The sequence below is a fragment of the Trachurus trachurus genome (genome assembly GCF_905171665.1).
Source record: "Trachurus trachurus genome assembly, chromosome: 7".
Lineage (NCBI taxonomy): Eukaryota > Metazoa > Chordata > Actinopteri > Carangiformes > Carangidae > Trachurus > Trachurus trachurus.
In genome coordinates, this window is record NC_139901.1 from 28529961 (window position 1) to 28551108 (window position 21148).

The window sequence follows — 21148 nt, forward strand, 5'->3', positions numbered from 1 at the left end:
GAATGCCCGAGGCGCACCTGAAGGCATCGGGGTGAAAAGGAGGATGCACGTCAGCGCCACTATTGGCACCGTGGATGTATTATTGGCACTCATGTGTGTCCTTCAGCGCCGAAGCTCCGCCCCCCTCTGCGTTTGGTTTATTCACAAGAAACAGTGAAGTGAAGCCGGGAGGAGGCTCTAGTCAGTCAGTCAGTCCACGTTGAGGCTCAGAGCTCCGGCAGCATCAACACAACCACACAACACAAACTACACAAACTCAATACTTTTTCCATTATTATTATTTCTTTCTGCTGGAGAGGACGCGTCCAGCCTCGTGTGTTTGAGTGAGTCTGAGGAGTTAAAGCATCATGACTTTCAGGAGGCTGAAGAAAGTGAACTCCAGCGGACCGGACCATGGTGGACCATCTCCGCCGGACGACATTTATTTCCCTTCGTCCAAGTCGGACAGCTGCAGCAGGACGACGGAGCTGCCGAGCGGCTCCAGCTCCGACGTCTACAACTACCGGACCCTGGCCTACTCCGGGGGCACGCTGCCCAGGAACTTCAAGAAGGTACAGAGAGAGAGAGAGGCTTTTATTTCTTAACTTTTTAATCATTTGAAACACTTGGTTTTAAAACCTCAAACAGGTCATTTGAAGTGTCCTCATTCATTTAAACCTGTTGAATATAGTTGATAAATCGCTTTAAAAGTGATTTAATTCAAGTTTCACACTTGACTTTTTTCCAATGTTTTTAAGTTATTTCATCTATTAGTTTGCTCTTAAAGTCATGTTCTGGTCCTGGACTGTTGATTCTGGCTCAAAAAAGTTATAGAGGAACTTCTTTGGGTGACTTTGATGGTAAAAAGCTCCTTTAGATGTTGTTTTACTGATTCCACTGGGATTTATTCTTTTACAAGGAATATTCTTAACTCTGTTTTGTGTCTTACCCAAGCAGCTGATGCCTTTTTTTTCTTTAATGAAACAGGCAATAACATACACAATGTGACAATACACTAACCAAAACAGACAAACAGAAAACAAAGGACAGAACAAACCATACTACATAATAAAACAGGACCAAAACAGGACAGAAAAGTTTTTTTTTTAAACAAAAAAAGGGATGTAAAACTACTCAAATGTAAGTTTTTTCCCATTTTTTGTTATGCATTTCCACCTCATCTTGATTTGTTGCGATTATTTTTTCCAAAAGAACTTTTATCTGGTTATTTCAAGTGATAAATGAGGAGCAGGTTTGTCCCCTCAGCTCATATCCAACAGTGGAGGAAGCTTGAGAGTCAAAGTGTTGGTGTTTTCTTTCCTCTGCTTCTGCTGTGTATTGATCTAATTGATAACTGATCACTGATCACTGACAGCAGCAGCAGCAGCAGTCCTAATAGACAAGGACCACCCAGACTCTTTGAGTGTGGTTTATAGCAGTGTGAGTTCACCAGGGTCCAGAGTGCAGAGCAGATGGAGGTGACGCTGATTTGACTTGACTTGACTTGAGCAACAGATCCTCCACATGATGAGGATGATGATGATATTGGACGACTGCTTTCCTCAGAGCGGCGGTGGTGAAATGTTGCTTTCAGACGAGACCGGAGAGAGAGAGAGACTGTGTTTCTGCATCGGGGAGGAAATGTGACAACAAGATTTTAGGTGGAAAAAAGTTTTGAGAAATAAAACCCATTTTAATTTCACAGTTTCTTGTTGTGAAACTTCAACAGGACAGGAGGAGGGAGACAGAAAGTCTAAAGTTTATTATGACTTTAAAACGATCCACAGTGAAAAAGAAGCAGCTTCACTTCCATTCATAAGGTCACAGCGAGGTCACTTAAACTTTTTTACTGGAAAACCTTTCACTGTTAAAGTTAATTATGCGATTTGGATTTGGAACCAACTCATTAAGGCGCTTATAATGAACTACAACAGAACAACTCAGTCTCTGTTTCTAGACTTTTCAAAATAAAAGCACAGTGAAGATAATCAAATCAGTAGCTGCATGTTATCCTGGATTAGATCTGGAACAACAACAACTACAGCATGTTTTTTTGTTCATTATTTGTGTGTTTGCAATGCACTTGTGTGTGAATCATACTTACTTTGCATCTCATAAAAAAACAAAAAAACAATTAAATTATTTATTTCCTTTTGGAGTTTCTGGCTGGCAGACGAGACGACTTAGTTTGAAACAGACTGTGTGTGTGTTGCATGTTGTGAAGAAGTCGTAGGCTGCTGCACGGCTACGACTACATGTGTTTCCAGTAGCGAGCCACAACAGTGCATTGTGCAGACACAGACAGACACACACACACAGGGATGGAGAGCATGCAGCCCCCTCCTCCCTCTTTCCCTCAGTCAGTCGGTCGGTCCCTCTGTGGTTATTTGGGAGTAAATGCTCTCATTGAGACGGCACGGGACAATTCTGTAAGTGTTGGGACATAAAGAAAGCAACATTTTACAACCCAGAGAGGCAGTAGAGGCGGTGGCGGTGGCACAAAGCGTTCCTTTCATAAGCAGCAGCAGTTTGCAAACGATGGAGCTGGAACAGAGGTGGATTGATTGTGAATGATTTCTACTAGTGGACAGATACCTTCCTTATTTATACAGTGAGGTTACGACCTGCTGCTCTAGACTCTCAATGCAACTTATTGTGGCTCAAGTCAAGTCGTCACCACTGTTAAAGGCCAGACCTGGAGCTCCTAAAGGGGGGGGGGGGAAATAAAACGTTATTCAAACTAAAACTGTCTTATTTGGTTAATAATGAGGTTTAATAATCAGCTTGTTTGAGCACCTGGACCTTAGAATAAAGTGCTGTGTGTCTGCATGTAAACAAAGAGCAGAAAGACGTGTATTTCTGGTTTCAGTGCCAGCGTCTCTGTGCTACCGGGGAGTTATTTGATGATAACAACAAACAGCCAGCGAGTGTTGGCCGCTGCAACTCATGCACGCAGCAGCAGCAGCAGCAGCAGCAGCAGCACGGGGAGGAGGCGTGTCCAGGAAACGCCGGGGGATTTACCCCCGATGAGTAATTGAACATCCATGAACGTCACGCAGGTGTCTGACTCGTCTGACTCGTCTCGTTTCTCTCTTTTTATTTTTGTCCTCGCAGGGCGGTGGGCTGCAGAAGTGGAAACCCCTCACACAGACACCTGAACCTCTGAGGTACAGTCCCCTCCTTCTCCCTCTTCCTCTTCCTCCCTCTTCCCTCCATCAGCATCATCACTCACTGACAAAGAGAGCCTAAGCTGAAGCAGGAAGTAACGATCACCATGGGACCTCAACTTGGAAAAAGTCTCCAAGAGTCAAAGTTTTATTTCGTGATATGACTGAATTCATTTCATTTCATTTCATAACCTTTATTTAAACTCGGAGATATATTGAGGAGTAACCTCATTTACAATATAGCCGAGATGAAACATAAAACACACAAGGACAGAAGACAAGACATTTGAAACATACAAAAACATAGCAGAATACCAGAATATAAATTGAAACATAGTTAAAAGCACGAGCAGTTAGAGGTAAAATAAGATGTAGTTATGGCTTTAAATTGTCCCATTTATTGTGCCATGCACTGCAAAAACTCAAAATCTTACCAAGAATATTTGTCTTATTTCTAGTCAAAATGTCATTTCTAGTCAAAACAAATCTAATTCTACTTAAAATAAGACTCATCACATTAAAAGTAGCTTGTTTTTAGACATTTTTTAACTTCTTTCAAGCAGATTTTCACTTGAAATAAGTAGAAAAATCTGACAGTGGATCAAGTTTTTCTTTCTTATTACAAGCACAAAAAACTTGCTTTCACTGGCAGATTTTTCTACTTTCAAGTGAAAATTAGTTTGAAACAAATGAAAATTATCTAAAAACAAGTTAATTTTTAGGCGATGAGTCTTATTTTAAGTGGAAAGAGATTAGTTTTGACTAGAAATTAGACATTTTGACAAGAAATAAGACATATATTCTTGGAAAGATTTTGAGTTTTTGCAGTGTGGGGAAAAAAATATGACCTCTACCTGTTTAAAACATCACGTTTCATGCCGAGAAATCAGCAGTTTGTTGTAAAACTATTGTAACGTATTGAAATGTGATGTTTTAAACAGGTAGAGGTCAGATATTTTTCTCATGGCACAATTCAATCGGATCACGAAATAAAACTTTGACTCCCGTTCACTTACATGGAGACTTGAGGTCCCATGCCGACGTTACTTCCTGCTTCTGCTTATAGGCTTTCTATTTCTCCCTGAACGTCCTCCATCCTCCTCTTTGGACTTTAGTTATTATTTATGATATTCCTCCTTCCCGAGGTTTCTGTCATGAATATTCACGCACGGCGGCGCTGACGTCTCTCAGCGTGTGTGTGACAGGATCTTTGTCCTGGACGACGTTCGTCCGTGACGTTAAAGACGCAGCCGGACACAGAGGAGGTTCTGTGCAGCCGGCGGAGCGATAGATCTAGTCATGCAATTTAGATAAGGACCCACACGGAAGAGAGGAATCCACAGTCGGATATTAACATCTTGTACTCCTCTAATTCTCTCTAATATTATTCATCATCATCCAGCAGGAACAAACACTTACATCGCTGCCTTTAAAGAAAAAAACAGCATTTCTGATCGATAAATAGCTGTAATTCTGCTGTGACAGAAGTAAAAATGTCTATTAAACATCAGGAAAGTGTGAAAAATGCATGGAGCTTATTCACATGTCTTGTTTTTTTCAACCAGCCCCCTCAAAATTCAGTTCATTAGAGAAGAAAACAGCAAATTTTCACATTTGAGGAACTGTAAACATCACATTTTAATGTGTCTGCTTGAAAAAACAGAAGAAAATCGATGTAGATGTTGAGAAAACTTCATTGTTTTTAAGGATAAATACAAAAATATCAGATTTTCATATCTAAATAGTTGATTTTCTGTTACTTTACTTGTATTTCTAAAGCATTAAACTGAAAATGTGGCCGTTTTAGTCTGTTGTTGGACAAAATGAGACATTTAAAGACACTTCGGACTTGGTAATGGACTTTCAGTGGTCACTATTTTATGACTAAATGAATCAGGTCTAGATTTTTCTGCTCTGTTTTTTTTTCTCTTATGGAAAAACCTCCTCAGAGCTTTAATCACGTTGCTCTCGCTGAATTCACACGAAGAAGGAAACATGAGGATGTAAAACAAGTTGTAAAAACTCAGCAGGATTCACACAGAAGAGTTAGTTCAGTTCAAATAATAAAAATAATTATAGCTGCTGTGCAGCGATGGGTCGGGTCCGGGCTACTTTTGGGCAAATTTAGGCAATTCTGAGCAACAAACAGGAGAATAGGAAGACAAGACAGTTGACCTTATAATGTTCAATTTGCATCAGTTGAGGATTGAACCCACAACCTCGGGAACCAAAGACCATTGTCTATCGCACTGAGCTAATTGACAAGTGGCAGATCAACAGTGGCTTCACAAATTGAGTAAGCCATTCACTGTCGTGTAGGCAGATTTGAAACCACAGTAAAAAGAAAAATCAGTTTTTGAGGTAAAATAATGATATGTATTTGTCAAACATCAACTACGAGTCTAAGATGTTAGGAGCCTTCGCACATGGTCCAGTCCAAGCTATTTGTTTATTTTTTTAATTTAGAGGCTTGCTGTGATGCCACCATCAGTACAACTGTCTTGTGTTTCATATTGAGGTCAACTGACATTTTGATCTGTCATCATCATCGCCCTTGCTGGGTCTCGAACTCACAACCTCTGACACCAAGAACCAGCTCCTAACTCGCTGAGCTAATTGGCTGGTAGTGAGACCTGCTGTGTAGCTTCATATATCCACTCAGGGAGTCAGTGCCCAGGCAGCTGTTGTCAAGGCAGATTTCAGAAAGTCAGAAATTCTATTATCTAAACAAAAATCTGTTAATACATAAATTGCATTTAGACAGCAAAACAGCTTAAGGACATGTGACATTTTGATCCGTCATCATCATCATCATCACCCTTGCTGGGTCTCGAACTCACAATCTCTGACACCAAGAACCAGCTCCTAACTCGCTGAGCTAATTGGCTGGTAGTGAGACCTGCTGTGTAGCTTCATTTATCCACTCAGGTGAGCCAGTGCCCGGGCAGCTGTTGTGATGAAATGGTCAAAATGTCAATAATTCAGTCATCTAAACAAAAATCTGATAATACATAAATTGCATCTTGACAGCATGGAAATGTTGGTGATTTGTTTTTAATGATAAGTGTTTTGCTTCATAAGAGAAAATCTGATGTTTATAAATTCCACTCTCACATTGACTGCAGTTGTTCCCATGAGAGCAGAATTCAAAATGTTCTCAAAAATTCAGTTTTTGAGTTAAAATTCTGATATTTGCCAAACTTCATCAACCATGACTCCAGAATATTGTCATTTTTTTTCAGGAAGATTGAAAATGTATTTATCAAGAATTTGATGGTATATGTTTACAGTACTGTTTGCAGTCAAACGTTTTCATGCACTGTAGGCTCAATTTTTGCTTAATCAAAAATCCGAGAAACAAGTTTTGTGGAGGACAGTCTGGAGATGCTCTGTAGCAAGTTTGGTGTCAATTGAGCAAAAATTGTGGGAGGAGATACATTTTAAAAGTTTTACAGTTATTGAAAAAAACAGAGTGATGGACTTCATAATTTGTAATAAGTTTAAGTGGACAAAAGTTTCAGCAGTATTGAGGCTACATTGTGGTGAAGTTTCAACACTGTAGCATCTACCGTTGGTTTGGTAGGAATTTTTAAAGTTTTTAAATTTAAACGCTTATTGTGCCCCCCCTAGGAGGGGGGGGCACATGTGCTTGGAGTTGAGTGAATCTGGCATGGGACTGAACCTTTGTGCAAAGTTTGGTGAGTTTTCGCCCATGGGAAGTATGACTTCCTTGGAAGAAGAAAGAAAGAAAGAAGAAGAAGAAGAAGAAGAAGAAGAAGAATTCCTAGGAATACAATAGTGTCCTGTCAGCTGCGCTGCCCGGACCCTAATGATAATAAAAAATCTCTTTCTTCTTCTTTCCAGGAAGATCGTGGTTCTGGAGAAAAAGGACGAGGAGGCGTTTGGGTTTGAGATCCAGGTAAGAGGATTAACAACAGTAAAGGGAGGGATTTGAACTCTCTGAGTGCCATTTAACAGGATTTCTGTGATCGTCCTCGTCTCTCGTCAATAGATGAAACTTGAGCGAGTATCTTCCCCTGTAAATCTCTTAATCCGAGCATTTGCATTTGCCGGGGTCAGAGGTCACGTATCGGTCGAACGACTCGCTGACGTTTGGTCTCATGACCAGAGAAGATGATGTGGTTGTGGTGTCTTTTAGTCCTTGTGTGGTTTACTCACACGCTTCCCCATGTTTTAATACCTGCTCCACACTGATCCTGGATCAGCAGACTCACTGGGGCTTTCGCACATTTGACCTCAGTATCTCTCATCTCTCTCTTTCTCCTCGTCTCCCTGGAGCGACGCCTCACAAAGTGCGCTCTGTGGCTCGGGCCTCATTCTTTAAATAGTTTTTCACAGGATTTTAAAAGCTCCTAATAACGAGGATATTGTGACGCTGCTGCTGCTGCTGCTGCTGCTGGTCAGCGTTCGTTTTTCTGGAAGCGAAACATGTTCAGGGTTTTTATTTATGGTTTTGACTGCAGGTTTCCGCCCTTCCTGTCGGGCTGCGGCCTGAAGGAAGTGAGATCATCATGATCATGGTCAAGAGAGAGAAAGAAAGAGGAGGGAAAAGAAAAAAGAAAAAGCCTGAGATGAGTTTTTGAGTCCTGTGGTTTTTTGCCCTCCCTCTGTTTCTGCCGTCAGGTTCAAAGCTCACGTTGCTTCTCGCTGCTGCAGAGCCGGTGCATGTAAATGTGATATTTGCCTTTCAGCGACATTTGCATGGGTCTTTCTTTTTTTTCGTGTGTTTATCTTTCAGTAGGAAGCTCAGACAGACGCAGGCCGGTCTGAATCGTTACAAATTCACCCTCCGAGTTTGGGATTCAGGTTTAAAAATAAATCGGCTCGACTCTCGCAGATGGAAATATTGATAATATAAGTGTTTTTAAAGACACTTGTCGTTCCATCGCGTCTTCTCCTTTTTTTAAAGACCAATGTGATGACGATGATGATGATGATGATGGTCTTGTGACAAGAGGAAGTGCAGCGTTGACGTCCTGCTCAGACTGCGGTGATTGAAACAGGGAAGATCATGCAAAACACATGTGGAAGTAACAAACAGCGTTTCTAAGACAACAAAACACTGAAGTCGTCCAGCAGCAGCAGCGGCGGTGGAGGAGGAAGTGAAGAGAAGTGAAGTGAAGCACACGGGTCACTGACTTCACTGCAAATACCAGATATCACAGTGTAGGAATAAAAAAAAAAAAGGTGTTGGTTGGTTTAGTGTTTAACAGAAGTGAAACTCAGTGATGAATCATTTAAACCAGTTCAATAATCGATCGATTGTCGCCTGTTTTCTGGTTTCAGCCGAGGATTCGCAGCTTTATACACATTATTTACTAGTTTTCACTCTTTCACACTAAATTATTCAGCAAATAATGAAAGAACTGATCAGATAAATGTAGTAGAGGACAGAGTAACTTCCTCTGAGATGTTCTGCAGTGTAATAATAATAATAAACTTTATTTATATAGCATATTTCTTATTGTTTGTGCAGGTAAAGAATATTAAGACACATTGAAACAAAAGAGAAGACGCTGACAAACGACACAACCAAGCAAATAGGAACATCCTGTGTAAAAACCAGAAGATAAAGATCACAAAAAGTTGCAAACTTCTACAGCCCTTCATCTCTGGAGCGTTCAAAGGCGCCGATGAGTTCACAATCGATTACAAACAGCTGCAACATCAGTTTTTTTTAAAACATTGATTAATTAATATGAACTCCTGGTTGCTGCTGAGCTGTGTGAACGATTCTCGGACTTTGCATGTTCGTGTCACAGTGTCGTCGTCTCAGCTCGATCAGCAGCGATATGATATCATCTTGTTTCCTGCACCCGTTCATCCGTCCATCCGCCAGCCAGCCAGCTCGCCGCCGCGGTGGCTTCCTCAGCGGTTTATCAACGTCGTCGTGTTATTGCACAACTTGCTGACATCAATTGATATTTTGTAAGACAATTCCTACACGTTGAAGAAAAAGGGAAACGTTTTGTAAAAGTGTTTTCTGTCTCTTTCTCTTTCTTCCTTTCTCTCAGACCTACGGCCTTCACCATCAGGACCAGAACTCGGTGGAGATGTGCACGTTCGTGTGTAAAGTTCACGGCGACAGCCCGGCGCAGCAGGCTGGACTTAAAGTTGGTGAGTCTCTGTTTATGTTTCTTCTCCTTCTTTTTTGTTCTTCTTTTGTTATTTGTGTCTCGGCCTGAAATAACCTGGAAAACATTTGAAACAGAGCTGAAGGGGGAAGTTGGCGTGCGACGGGAGCCTCAGGTTCACTCTGTCCTTTATTATGTATACACTGCAAGAATATTTGTCCTTTTTCTTGTCAAAATGTCTCATTTCTAGTCAAAACTAATCTCTTTCCACTTAAAATAAGATTCATCACCTAAAAATGAACTTGTTTTTAGATCATTTTCACTTGTTTCAAACAAATATTCACTTGAAATAAGTAGAAAAATCTGCCAGTGAAAGCAAGAGCTTGTAATAAGGAAGAAAAACTTGCTCCACTATCAGATTTTTCTTCTTATTTCAAGTGAAAATATGCTTGAAAGAAGTAAAAAAGTGTCTAAAAACAAGCTGCTTTTTAATGTGATGAGTCTTATTTTAAGTATAGTGAGATTTGTTTTGACTAGAAATGACATTTTGACTAGAAATAAGACAAATATTCCTGGTAAGATATTTGAGATTTTACAGTGTATGTGTATGTGTGAATGAGTGTGCGTGTGTTTCCCAGCTGAATCATACGTCAGCAAAAAATCACCCAAGAGTTTCAGCCGCCTGTTTAGGGAAGTCTGTGTGCGTCTGTGTGCGTGTGTGTGTGTGTGTGTGTGTGTGTGTGTGTGTGTGCGCGCCCACTCATTTCACAGTCAACAAACAACGGCTCCTCTCACCTGTGTGTCAAACCAAAGCAAAGAAACCGCTCAAATGCCACTTTTGAGAGAATGAGATATTTATAGTCGGCAAACAAACTGGTCTCACTTCCTCTTTTCTTTTTCTTTTTTTTTGTTGCCTCTTTCTGTGTGTTTGAGCTGCTGAGAAACAGAAGCAGCTCAGTCGTTCAGTCAGTCGTGTCTCTATTAGAAATAAAGAAAAGAGAAGATAGAGAAGAACCAGATAGAAAAACTTCATCTGAGCATCCAGAGCAAATATCTGCATATTTTTATGAACATTATGAAATGATGAATCATGTTTTAGAGGCAGAAAAAAAAGTCAAGTATTCTCAGATCTGTTATGTAGCTCTTCTAATCATTTTGGCCACCACCACTGTATGTTTTAAACTCTATTAGAAATAAAGAAGATAGAAGATAGAGAACCACATAGAGAACAAATATCTGCATATTTTTATGAACATTATGAAATGATGAATCATGTTTTAGAGGCAGAAAAATAAATGTCAAATATTCTCAGATTTGTTATGTAGCTCTTCTAATCATTTTGGCCACCACTCTATGTTTAAACTCTATTAGAAATAAAGAAAAGAAAGAGAAGATGGAGTAGAAGAACTAGTTTCTGAAAAAGTGCAGAAGATGAGGCGAAGCAGCCGCTGCTATAAATTGTCTTTGGTTTTTCAAACTCGTGACGGTTCAGTCACAAGCCGCCGTCTCAGTCATTGTGTCAGAGAAGATGTTAGTTACCTCCTCTCTCTCTCTCTCTCTCTGTCTCTCTCCTTCATCCAGCCTCTCTCTCTGTGTGTGTGTTTGGTGTGTCACTTCGTTTTCACTTCCTACATTCCTTGCGTGCTCTCTCTTCTCTCTTGCGCTATTGTTCCCCGTGTCTCTTGGCGTGAACACAATGACCTCATCGCTTCAGGCGTCGTTTTGGAAAGAGGAAAACAGGCCGAGAGTTGAACAATGGCCGCTGTCAAACGCATGAGAGGCCAGAAACCACATCTGACATCTGAAGCCTCTCAGCGTGACGCCGTTCCACTTCAGCGGAGGAGGTGAAAACGCTGCGAGTTTCACCCGTAAACAAACAGATACCGGATCAAAACGATACTTAACTTTTGATTATTGACAAGTGACAAATTTGATGTTTACATAAATCCAGATGTGAGAAGTCGCCGCTTTTTTCTTTGATTGTTTTGGTTTGTTTTAAAGATTATTTTCCTTTGTTTGAAGTTGATTTCCTAATTTTAGATTTAAGAACCAGTTTATTTTCCCAGCTCTAATAACAACAGGTCGGTGTCAGCCAATCAGGAGAGAGGAGGAGGCTGTGATGCTCTCTTTTCTTGAGTAATAGAGTAGATTTTTAGAATAAAACACCCAGAATAAAACCAAAATCCTGCAGAGGTGTTGGATGGTGGTGGGCGGGGCTTGGTGTGGCTGCTTTGTTGTGACATCACAAAGTCACAGGAAGTCCTGACAGCTTGTTTTCATAAGGTTTCTGAATACAGGCTGTGTGTATTTCTCTGTGTCGACTTGAGGCTTTGATACTTTAATAGTATCAATATAGAACCTAGAGCTGATCTATAATCAACTATATAACATAAATATTGAAATGTAACTTTATAAAAGACATTAGTTGATGAAAGAATCGACTTTATCATGTTTTTTTCCCACGTGAGGTGACTGTACACTGCAAAAACTCAAATATCTTACCAAGAATATTTGTCTTATTTCTAGTCAAAATGTCATTTCTAATCAAAACAAATCTCATTATACTTAAAATAAGACTCATCAAATTAAAAGTAGCTTGTTTTTAGACACTTTGTACTTCTTTCAAGCATATTTTCACTTGAAATAAGAAGAAAAATCTGAGTTTTTCTTTCTTATTACAAGCACAAAAAACTTGCTTTCACTGGTTCTACTTATTTCAAGTGAAAATGATCTAAAAACAAGTTAATTTTTAGGTGATGAATGAATCTTGAATCTTGATGAAGTGGAAAGAGATTAGTTTTGAGTAGAAATGAGACATTTTGACAAGAAAAAAGACAAAGTTCAGTAGTTCAGCGATGCGGCTGCACACGCGTGACCTTGTGTGACATTTGTGTCGCACGTGTGTTGAGGTTTCATTTAAGTATCAAAGAAGCCTCAGCCTCGTCTTAGTCGAAGCCACAGAGGATTGAAGTGCATCCTGACCAAACGGCTGCTGGTTAACACACACTCTGTGTTTTTTTCTGTGTGTGTGTGTGTGTGCAGGAGACACCATCTCTAGTGTGAACGAGGCGCCGGTGGAGGGATTTCGGCACAAAGAGATCGTTCAGCTCATCAGGGCCTGTGGCAACACAATCAGGTAAGAAACAGTCAGTGTGTTTATTAAATATTAGATTTGTTTCCAAAAGCTGAAACAACAAGTTCGATATAAACTGTGTAAAACTTCACGGCAGCTTTTAATAACTGATCAATAGTCGAGTGTTTCTCAGACAGAATCAGATTCAAGTGTGTGAACACAGACGCATCAAAGCATCAAACTCTGTTCTCCACTTCGGTGTTAATGAGAAAAGTCTGTGGAAGTTTTAACTTTACAGAAACATGAGAGAGAGATTCACACGTTTCCCCCGTCACGACGTTGTTAATGCTCAATAAAAGTTAAATTAGTCGACGACATGGTTAAAACTTTTACTACTTCCAGCTTCTGAAAATTTAAGGATTAACAACATCAATTAGTCAAAGGGTAAAAAAAAAAGGCTAATGACTTAAAGGGATAGTTTAACATTTTTGGAAAATTGGCCCATTGCCATAATCCCTATAGCTTTAGGAGTAGGTTCGTTACCTTTAATTGTCGGTGCAAGCTGTTTTTAGAACAGACAGAGTTGTTTTAGGGGTAAATTCATGCAAACCCACTGATGCGCGTTCCCGTCGAGGGCAGTTTTTCAGCAAGCTGTCTCTGTATTTACCTCTAAAACAACTCTGTCTGGTAACGTTGTGTTATTATCTCATAGCGTGGTGAATGTGCAGGTCACAACTTGTCCACCAGAGCGTTTTGGAGTTGTTGGATTGTGTATTTGATGAGTTTGATGAGGGAAACCAAGAAATCCCATGAGCCTCCGTAGCGTAGCTCTGAGTAGCTCACGGCTCTGCTCCACCGTTCTAAAAACAGCTTGCACCGAGAATTAAAGGTAACGAACCTACTGCTGCTATGACTACTGTATAGGGATTATGGCAATGGGCCAATTTGCCAAAATGTTGAACTATCCCTTTAAAGGTTTTTTGTTGTTTTTTTTGTTTGTTTTTGTTGTTAGAATCTAAAAAATCTTGAAAAAAAAAACAGTTTGGACACATGACAAAGTGAATAATCAGGTTAATCAATTAAGAAAACTCATTTGGATGAAGCATCTGCAGCTTTGTTCACAACTCTGTAACATCTCAAGAACTAAAAGAAAAGATATTTTAAAAAAAGAAAAGAAACTCTGTCGTCGTCTTTTATCTCTTTAAGTGTCACTTTGATGAGTGGATGTTTGGTTTGAACCTCACTCTCCTCCTCCTCCTCTTCCTCCTCCTCCTCCTCGTCCTGAAAGATTAAACAGCCTCGTACTGAGGGAGGTGAACCACATCAGCAGTGGCAGATTTAATAGACTGACTCCATCACATTATCCTCACAGCTCCAGTCTGTACTATAAAGTGTCGACAGCAGCAGCAGCAGCTCCTCCACCACCGAGTGGAAACACTATCTGCTCCCTCCGCCCACTCCAGACTCGTTGACCAAACCCACTCCTCATGAAAAGACTCTTTTATATGCTCCAGTTGCGTGTGTGTTTTCTTTTCCCTCTTCCTTCTTCTGCTTCTTTCTTTACATGAATGTTTTCTGGTCTTGTATTTTTTTTTTTTTTATAATAAGTGTTTCCTGTTACACTTACTTACCCTCCTCTGTGTTTTTTTGTTGTTTTTTTTACCCTCAGGCTGGAGACAGTTTACAGCGACTCCATCAGAAAAGCAGAGCTGGAGGCTCGGCTGCAGTATCTCAAGGTGGGTCTCTTCTCTGCCACACACAAACACACACAAATGGACACACAAACACATGCACATATTATGCTAACATGCTAGATATAGACACACACTCCCCCTCCCCCTCCCTTCACACCTGTCTCCCCAGCAGCCTCCCTCCCTCCGCCACCTGTTGCATCAGCAGTTTCCCGGGCTGCACACATTACATTCTTCCCTCGTGGCTGTTAAAGACGCTGCTGCCAGCAGTGAAGTGGCTCAAGTGATCGCGCGTTCAATCCCCCCTCCCTACCCCCCACCTCCTCCCCTTTACCCCACCCCAACAAAGATTACAGCAGCTGTCCCGATGCTAATCCACTGCAGCAACAGCACAGCCGCCGCCGCTCCCTAATCCCACGTTTTTAAGGATTATTAACCTGCTGCAGCGTCTGGGATGGAAAAAAAAAAAGCTGCTGGATGTCAGTTTATCACTAAATATAATAAAGCTGTAACTCACTCACTCACTCATCGCTGATAACAATCACATTCATGTGAGTTTGCATGTCGTGCTGCGGGAACACCCTCACGCTCATCGTCTTCCTCTTAACTCCTGTTATTTGTCAGCGGGGTTTTTCTGTCTCACGCACGTTTAGTTGTCATGTTGAGTTGTTTTTTTAAATTCCCCTGTGCTGCAATAAAGTAAGTTAGATGTTTGTTCATGAGTTAGAACTGTGTGTTGTGGTTTCTTTATGTCATTTAACAAATATCTGTTTTTTTTTTTTTTTCTAGCAAACGCTTCACGAGAAGTGGGACGAGTATCGGTCGTTGATGGTGCAGGAGCAGAGACTTGTTCATGGTGAGTTAGTTAGTCAAGTGTCATCACTTCTTTTACATGTCTGTCGGTGTTTAAAATACAAATGACATAGATAAATAACAAGAAAAATGTCATGATTTTGAATCTTGTCACCTGTTTTTTAAATTTTTTTTATATTCTGGGAGACGATTGTCGATCAAAAGAGGTTTCAGTTTTTCTACGTAATATTATGTAATATTCCCTGTCACACAATCATGTTCCTTCACAGAAGAAGCCATATTATTTATACACAATGTTTTAACCTTGACCCCATCGAGCAAATTTGGGCTGAGTTGGAAAATGAACTGGACAGATGTTTTATATATTCAGGGAGGGAAACCTTTGGCTTGAGCAGCAGAAGACAATAATATATTGACACTATGCCAGAGAGATGTGCTGCTGTACTTGCTGCAAAAGTTGATAAAAAAAACTGTCGGACTCACTTCATCTGACTGCGCTCAGAGCAAATATCTGCATATTTTCTGAACTTTATGGAATGAAATCATGTTTTGGAGGCAGAAAAATGTCATATAATCGCAGATCTGTCAGCTCTTCTAATCATTTTACTGTCACACAATCATGTTCCTTCACAGAAGAAACCAAATTATTTATTCACAATATTTTAACCTCAATCCCATCGAGCAAATTTGGGCTGAGTTGGAAAATGTATTATACTGTATATTCAGAGGGAAACCTTTGACTTGAGCAGCAGAAGACAATATATTCAGTTCAGTTCAAGTTTATTTGTCATATACATTAAAAACTAATAATGACAGTAGCATCATATAGACAATGACAGTAAAAAACAAGCATGGACCATAAGAAGCATCAATAAATAAGTCAAACAATCAATGATCTGCGACCCACACGTTCATTCATTCATTCCTACATTCACAATCATTCACACTCATTTAAAGCAGACATTATACAATATCAAGCCCCAATAAATACATCAATCAATGTTGACACTATGCCAGAGAGATACTATGCTGCTGTACTTGCTGCAAAAGTTGATAAAAACTGTCGGACTCACTTCATCTGACTGCGCTCAGAGCCAATATCTGCATATTTTATGAACATTATGAAATGAAATCATGTTTTGGAGGCAGAAAAATGTCAGATAATCTCAGATTTTGAACTTTTAAAACCAAGAGAACTCAGTTTCCCATCCTGACTCTGACTCTGCGTCTCCTCCCTGCAGGCATCGTGCTGAGCGACGCCGCCGTGTACGAGTCCCTGGAGTCGGCGGGCGTGTACGGCAGCCTGGGCGTCCCCAGCCCGGCGGTGCAGCGGGCGCTCCGCGGCACCGGCAGCACCAGCAGCAGCGCCAGCTTCCTGAGCACGGCCACCACCGAGGACGACCCGCTGTACCAGACCTGCCTGTACCAGGCGGACGGCAGCGTGGACTCGGACTGCAGCAGCAGCGCCGCCGCCGACAGGAAGAAGGAGATGCAGCAGCAGCAGAAACAGAGGCAGAATCAACGCCTACGACCGGCCAGCGAGCTCTTCACCACGGCCAAAACGCACCTGACCCGCAGCGCCAGCACACGCAGCTACATGAGGGGGTCGTCGGGGTCGTCGGGGTCGTCCTCGTCGGCCGCCGGGGAGAAACAGGGAGGATTCAACTCGCTGCAGAGGAAACCCAAACCCAAGAGCTTCCGCAGGCGACTCCTCAAGTTCATCCCCGGCCTGAACCGACCGCTGGAGGAGGAGGAGAGCAAACTGTGAGCCAGCGAGCCAGTGAGCGTCCGAAAACCCAAAGACCCAAAGACTTTTCAGCACCAGTGACTTTCAAACTATTAAAGTGCCAAAGATTAAAAAAGAAAACAGAAAAAAACCGAGCACCAGTCCGGAAGAGTGAAGAAATCGAGACCAAAGTGTGAAAGGCTCTTGTTGCACCTCCCTTATCACTGCAAAAACTCAAAGAATATTTGTCTTATTTCTAGTCAAAATGTCATTTCTAGTCGAAACAAATCTCATTCTACTTAAAATAAGACTCGTCACATTAAAAAGTAGCTTGTTTTTAGACACTTTTTCCTTCTTTCAAGCATATTTACACTTGAAATAAGTAGAAAAATCTGATAGTGGAGCAAGTTTCTCTTCCTTATTATTACAAGCACAAAAAACTTCCTTTCACTGGCAGATTCTTCTACTTATTTTAAGTAAAAATTAGTTTGAAACAAATGAAAATGATTGAGAAAGAGTTTAGTTTTGACTAGAAATGAGACATTTTGAAAAGAAATAAGACAAATATTCTTGGAAAGTTTTGAGTTTTTGCAGTGTTTTTGTTTGAATATGTTGACCAATGGACAGTTCAGGGCTGCGTTCAGGAGCCTCCAGTGTTTCACAGCTGTACATACTCTTTGTTTTGTTGTTGTTTTTGTTGTTGTTTTCATTTGTTTTCCTCTTTTTAAGTTATTTATTTATTTCAACATGTTTGGTTCATGTACAGAATGAAGCAGCATTTTTTCAGTTTTTACTGCCATGCATGCAAGACTTTTAGTTTGACAAACCAGAATAAATGACCCGTCATGACTGTGATTGTGCAAAAAACGGACGTTTTTGTGTAAAGTTCAGTAAGTTCAAGTCAAATTGATCTGGGATTCCTGTTTTTTTTTAAACTGTTTTTCCACCTTAGTCACAGTTTCTAAAAATAAAACACAGAGTGACTATTTTGTGCAAAAAAAAAAAAAAAAAAAAACTTGCAAGAAAAGCTGTTTTGTTTCCACAAACCAAAACCGTCTGTGGGAATCGTAGCTCCCAAACTTAGACTCGGTTGCTCGGAGCTCAGCGTATAACGGCACCAATCTGTTTGTAATTTCCCTCCAGTGGAGATGTGACCTCTTCCACGTGGTTTTTAATTTTAGTACGACTTCCAACAAATTCTTCCTCCTATTTAAGAACAACGTTATCACCCGAGTGTTGGAGGAGAGAGAGGTTGCCGTGCGGTTCTCGGATGGTTTGAGGCTCTTTTTTCATCTCATGTAGTGTGAGGTCTCTCTCTCTCTGTCTCTCCAGAATGGAGGCTGTTGTATCGGCTCTGACACACTTTATTGTTGGGAGAATAGCGAGGAATGTGCGGAGAAAGGCATGACCCAAAATACCAGACACAACCGCTCTCTTTCAGCTCCTGCAGCAGCACACCAATGCTGCTGATTCCTCCTCTTCCACGCTCCCGAGATTCCCATGGCGGCTTCAGTTGTCCCAAGAGCTCGCTGGGTGTGATAGTGTGTGTGTGTGTGTGTGTGTGTGTTGGTCAGTGGGAAGAGGAGGAGGGGGGATTGGTTGGGGGTGAATTGCTTGGGGTTGGAGTCTTTTCATTCCTGGCTCCCAGCTGACCCGTGAGGTCATGGTGGTGACTCTCTCCTCCTTTGTCCTTCGGCCGCTCATTCACAGATGCATCAAGTGTGTTGATGACGGTGAGCGATGGTATGCGGCCATGTGTTCGAATCCTCTCAGCCAGGCCTTCTTCTTGTGTTTCTTCTTGTGTTTCGTCTGCTGCTGCTGTGCACTGCAAAAACTGCAAAAATCTTTCCAAGAATATTCGTCTTATTTCTTGTCAAACACATTTTCAATTGAAATAAGGAGAAAAATCTGCAGGTGAAAGCAAGTTTTTTGTAATAATAAGAAAGAAAGTCACGTCAAAAGTGTTTATTGTCATTTGTTCAGTGGAAAGGTGAGTTTCCCTGACAATGAAATTCTTACTTTGCTGTCCACGTCACAAAACGCCAGCAATGATTAAAAAAAAAACTAGGTATAAAAATAGATGATTAAAAGCAACAATTATACAACAACAACAATGACAGCAACAGTAGTAATGAAAGAAATAAAAGAAGAGAAAAGGAGGTAAGATATTTACGCTTTTACAAGTGCTCAAAGACGCTTAACACAATTAAAATGTAGAACGACACACAAACAATGTAGAAGGTTTCAAAAGAGATATAAAATGAGAAGAGGATAAAATAACAGAAAATTGGACAGTCAAATAGTCCTTGATCCTGTAAAAGCTTTAAAATCTTCCATATTTCACGTCTGTACAGTCTCTGATGGGTTTTCCTACTTATTTCAAGTGAAAATATGCTTGAAAGAAGTAAAAAGTGTCTAAAAACAAGCTACTTTTTAACTATAATGAGTCTTATTCTAAGGAAAATTTGGTTTGTTTTGACTAGAAATGACATTTTGACTAGAAAAAAAGACAAATATTCTTGGTAAGATGTTGAGTTTTTGCAGTGTGAGAAGCAGCAACAGCAGGAGGAGGACAGAGGGTGGAGGGAGGGGTGGAGGGGAGGGGGGGGGCTGCAGAGAGACGCTGACATTTGGGATCGTTATGCAAGCTCACTGATGCTTGAAGCATTATAGTTTGGACGCGGCGAGCTAATGCATAAGGAGGATAATTAGTCAAGATGATGGTGCACTGAGAACAATGTGTGAAAGGCCCATTTAGCAAACACAGACGAGCCAAACAAGGAGCCGGGCAATTAAACCCAGTGGGAGGTAAAAGACAGAGGGAGAAAGGGCGTCGGCTTCAGGCAACAGTTTAGTTTAGATCTCATCTTGCTGCTGCTGCTGCTACTATACCAGTAGATTTGTTGTAGGTTGTGAAGTTTCTGCATGAAATCACACTCTTTAATGTCTTTATCCACACAGACACTGGGTGACCAGGCCTGTTGTGGCTCCTCTTAACACGCCACTTCATGCTTGATTTACAGCCAGGCCGGCCTGAGTCTAATGGAAGCATGCAGCAACTGGAATGAATGAATGGATGTGAAGTCTCAAGATTCACTTGTTGTTGAATCTGCAGCAGCGTTTGGGGAGTTGGGACACACACACACACACACACACACACAGCTGCGACGTAAAGTAACAAGGCCTCGTCGGTCCAGTCGTGTTTCCCGCCTGTCAAGGAGTTGAGATATGAGCTTTGAAAAAAAACAGAAAGAAAGAAAGAAAGGAGGAGGACACAGTCGAGCCTCTGTGGTGGTGAAAACAAGCTCAAGACCAGAGAGCCATGTTGTGTTTCTCAAGGTTTTTTTTTCTTTTTTTGACTCACTGAAAGGCCGTTACTGCCTCTGGTCGAATTAATGGATCAGTGCAGATGTTCCTGTTGGTTTAAGAATAAGGAAGCGGTTGAATGTTTGAGCTCAACACTCTTTTTTGTTTTGTTAACACTCATGTGCACAGGAAAAGGAAAAAAAAAAAAAAAAAGCCACAAGAAACCAACCAGAAATATTGTACAAAAAAAAAGGAAAATTGTTGGCGTCATAAAAAAAAAAGAAGTGTCTGTGTCTCTATGTGTGTGTGTGTGTGTGTGTGTGTGTGATCGAGGGATACGAGCCTGCGTGGGCTGTCAAGACTCAGGATGTGGGCGACAAATGTGCAGGAAATCCACCATAAAGATAAGAGAATATATAACTGACTGCACGGTTTAAAAAAAGACAGCTTCACATCATCACACGACAACGCCACCGCCGCCACGTTAAATATTATCTGACTGCATGTTTGTCTTGTCTCAATGCGATGAGCGAGCCTGTAAAACCACCAAAAGAGACAGATTTAGAGACAGAGAAGAGGTGTGCAAGTGAGGTAAGAGAAGATCACGGTGGTGGGTGATGATGATGATGATGAACACCTGCTGCTTCAGGAGGAAGGTGGTGGAGGCGACAGGTGTTCAGGGGTCAGAGGTCAAGTGAGTCATGGTTGGTGGGTTTTTTACACAAGTTCATGCAGCAGCAGCACGTGTTGCTAACGAGAGGGAACATGACGTGGCTGATTCAGCAAATTGTTGTTCACGCTGTAAATGCTGGGAGCGTGCCTTTGTTCCCTCAGCCTTATGTTCCCTCATTTCTAAGGTGTTTTTTTTTTCCTTTATCATCAATTTGCATCAGATTTTAATCCCCATTTCTTCCAATTTGGTAGTCAGTTACACCCAACCTATTATCCAGTAGCAGTTGACTACAGATGTAATGTAGCTTTTAGCTACATCTGGGAACATACAGTAGGGCTGACCCCTTCCAACACCGCTACTCCAACATAGGGTTGAGTGACGAACCCTTATACCGAAATTAAACTCTCCTCCATGAGTTAATGCAATTTAGACAACAAACTTCTACAGTAGTACAAATAGTGTTAGTAGTAGTAAACGAAGCATTAGAAAGTTTGTACAGTAAGTACACCAGGAATTACGGACATTATTAGTGGGTTAATTTAAGATAGCCGCTTGGTAACGTTAGCGGCATTCGGTTAATAGCTGTGACTCGACCACTGTTCGAGCAAGGGCATTTGGCTCGAGG

General features: G+C 41.1%; 1 protein-coding gene across 1 annotated transcript; it reads left to right on the plus strand.

The window, feature by feature from the left end:
- Window positions 1-245: 245 nt before the first annotated feature.
- On the plus strand, window positions 246-17384 carry tamalin (trafficking regulator and scaffold protein tamalin). The gene is made up of 8 exons (XM_083974593.1): window positions 246-551; window positions 3094-3146; window positions 7011-7065; window positions 9182-9284; window positions 12284-12377; window positions 13984-14050; window positions 14795-14861; window positions 16060-17384. The coding sequence occupies exons 1-8, from the start codon at window positions 348-350 to the stop codon at window positions 16584-16586; spliced, it is 1170 nt and encodes a 389-aa protein (XP_083830719.1). The 5' UTR covers window positions 246-347; the 3' UTR covers window positions 16587-17384.
- The last annotated feature ends 3764 nt before the right edge of the window (window positions 17385-21148 follow it).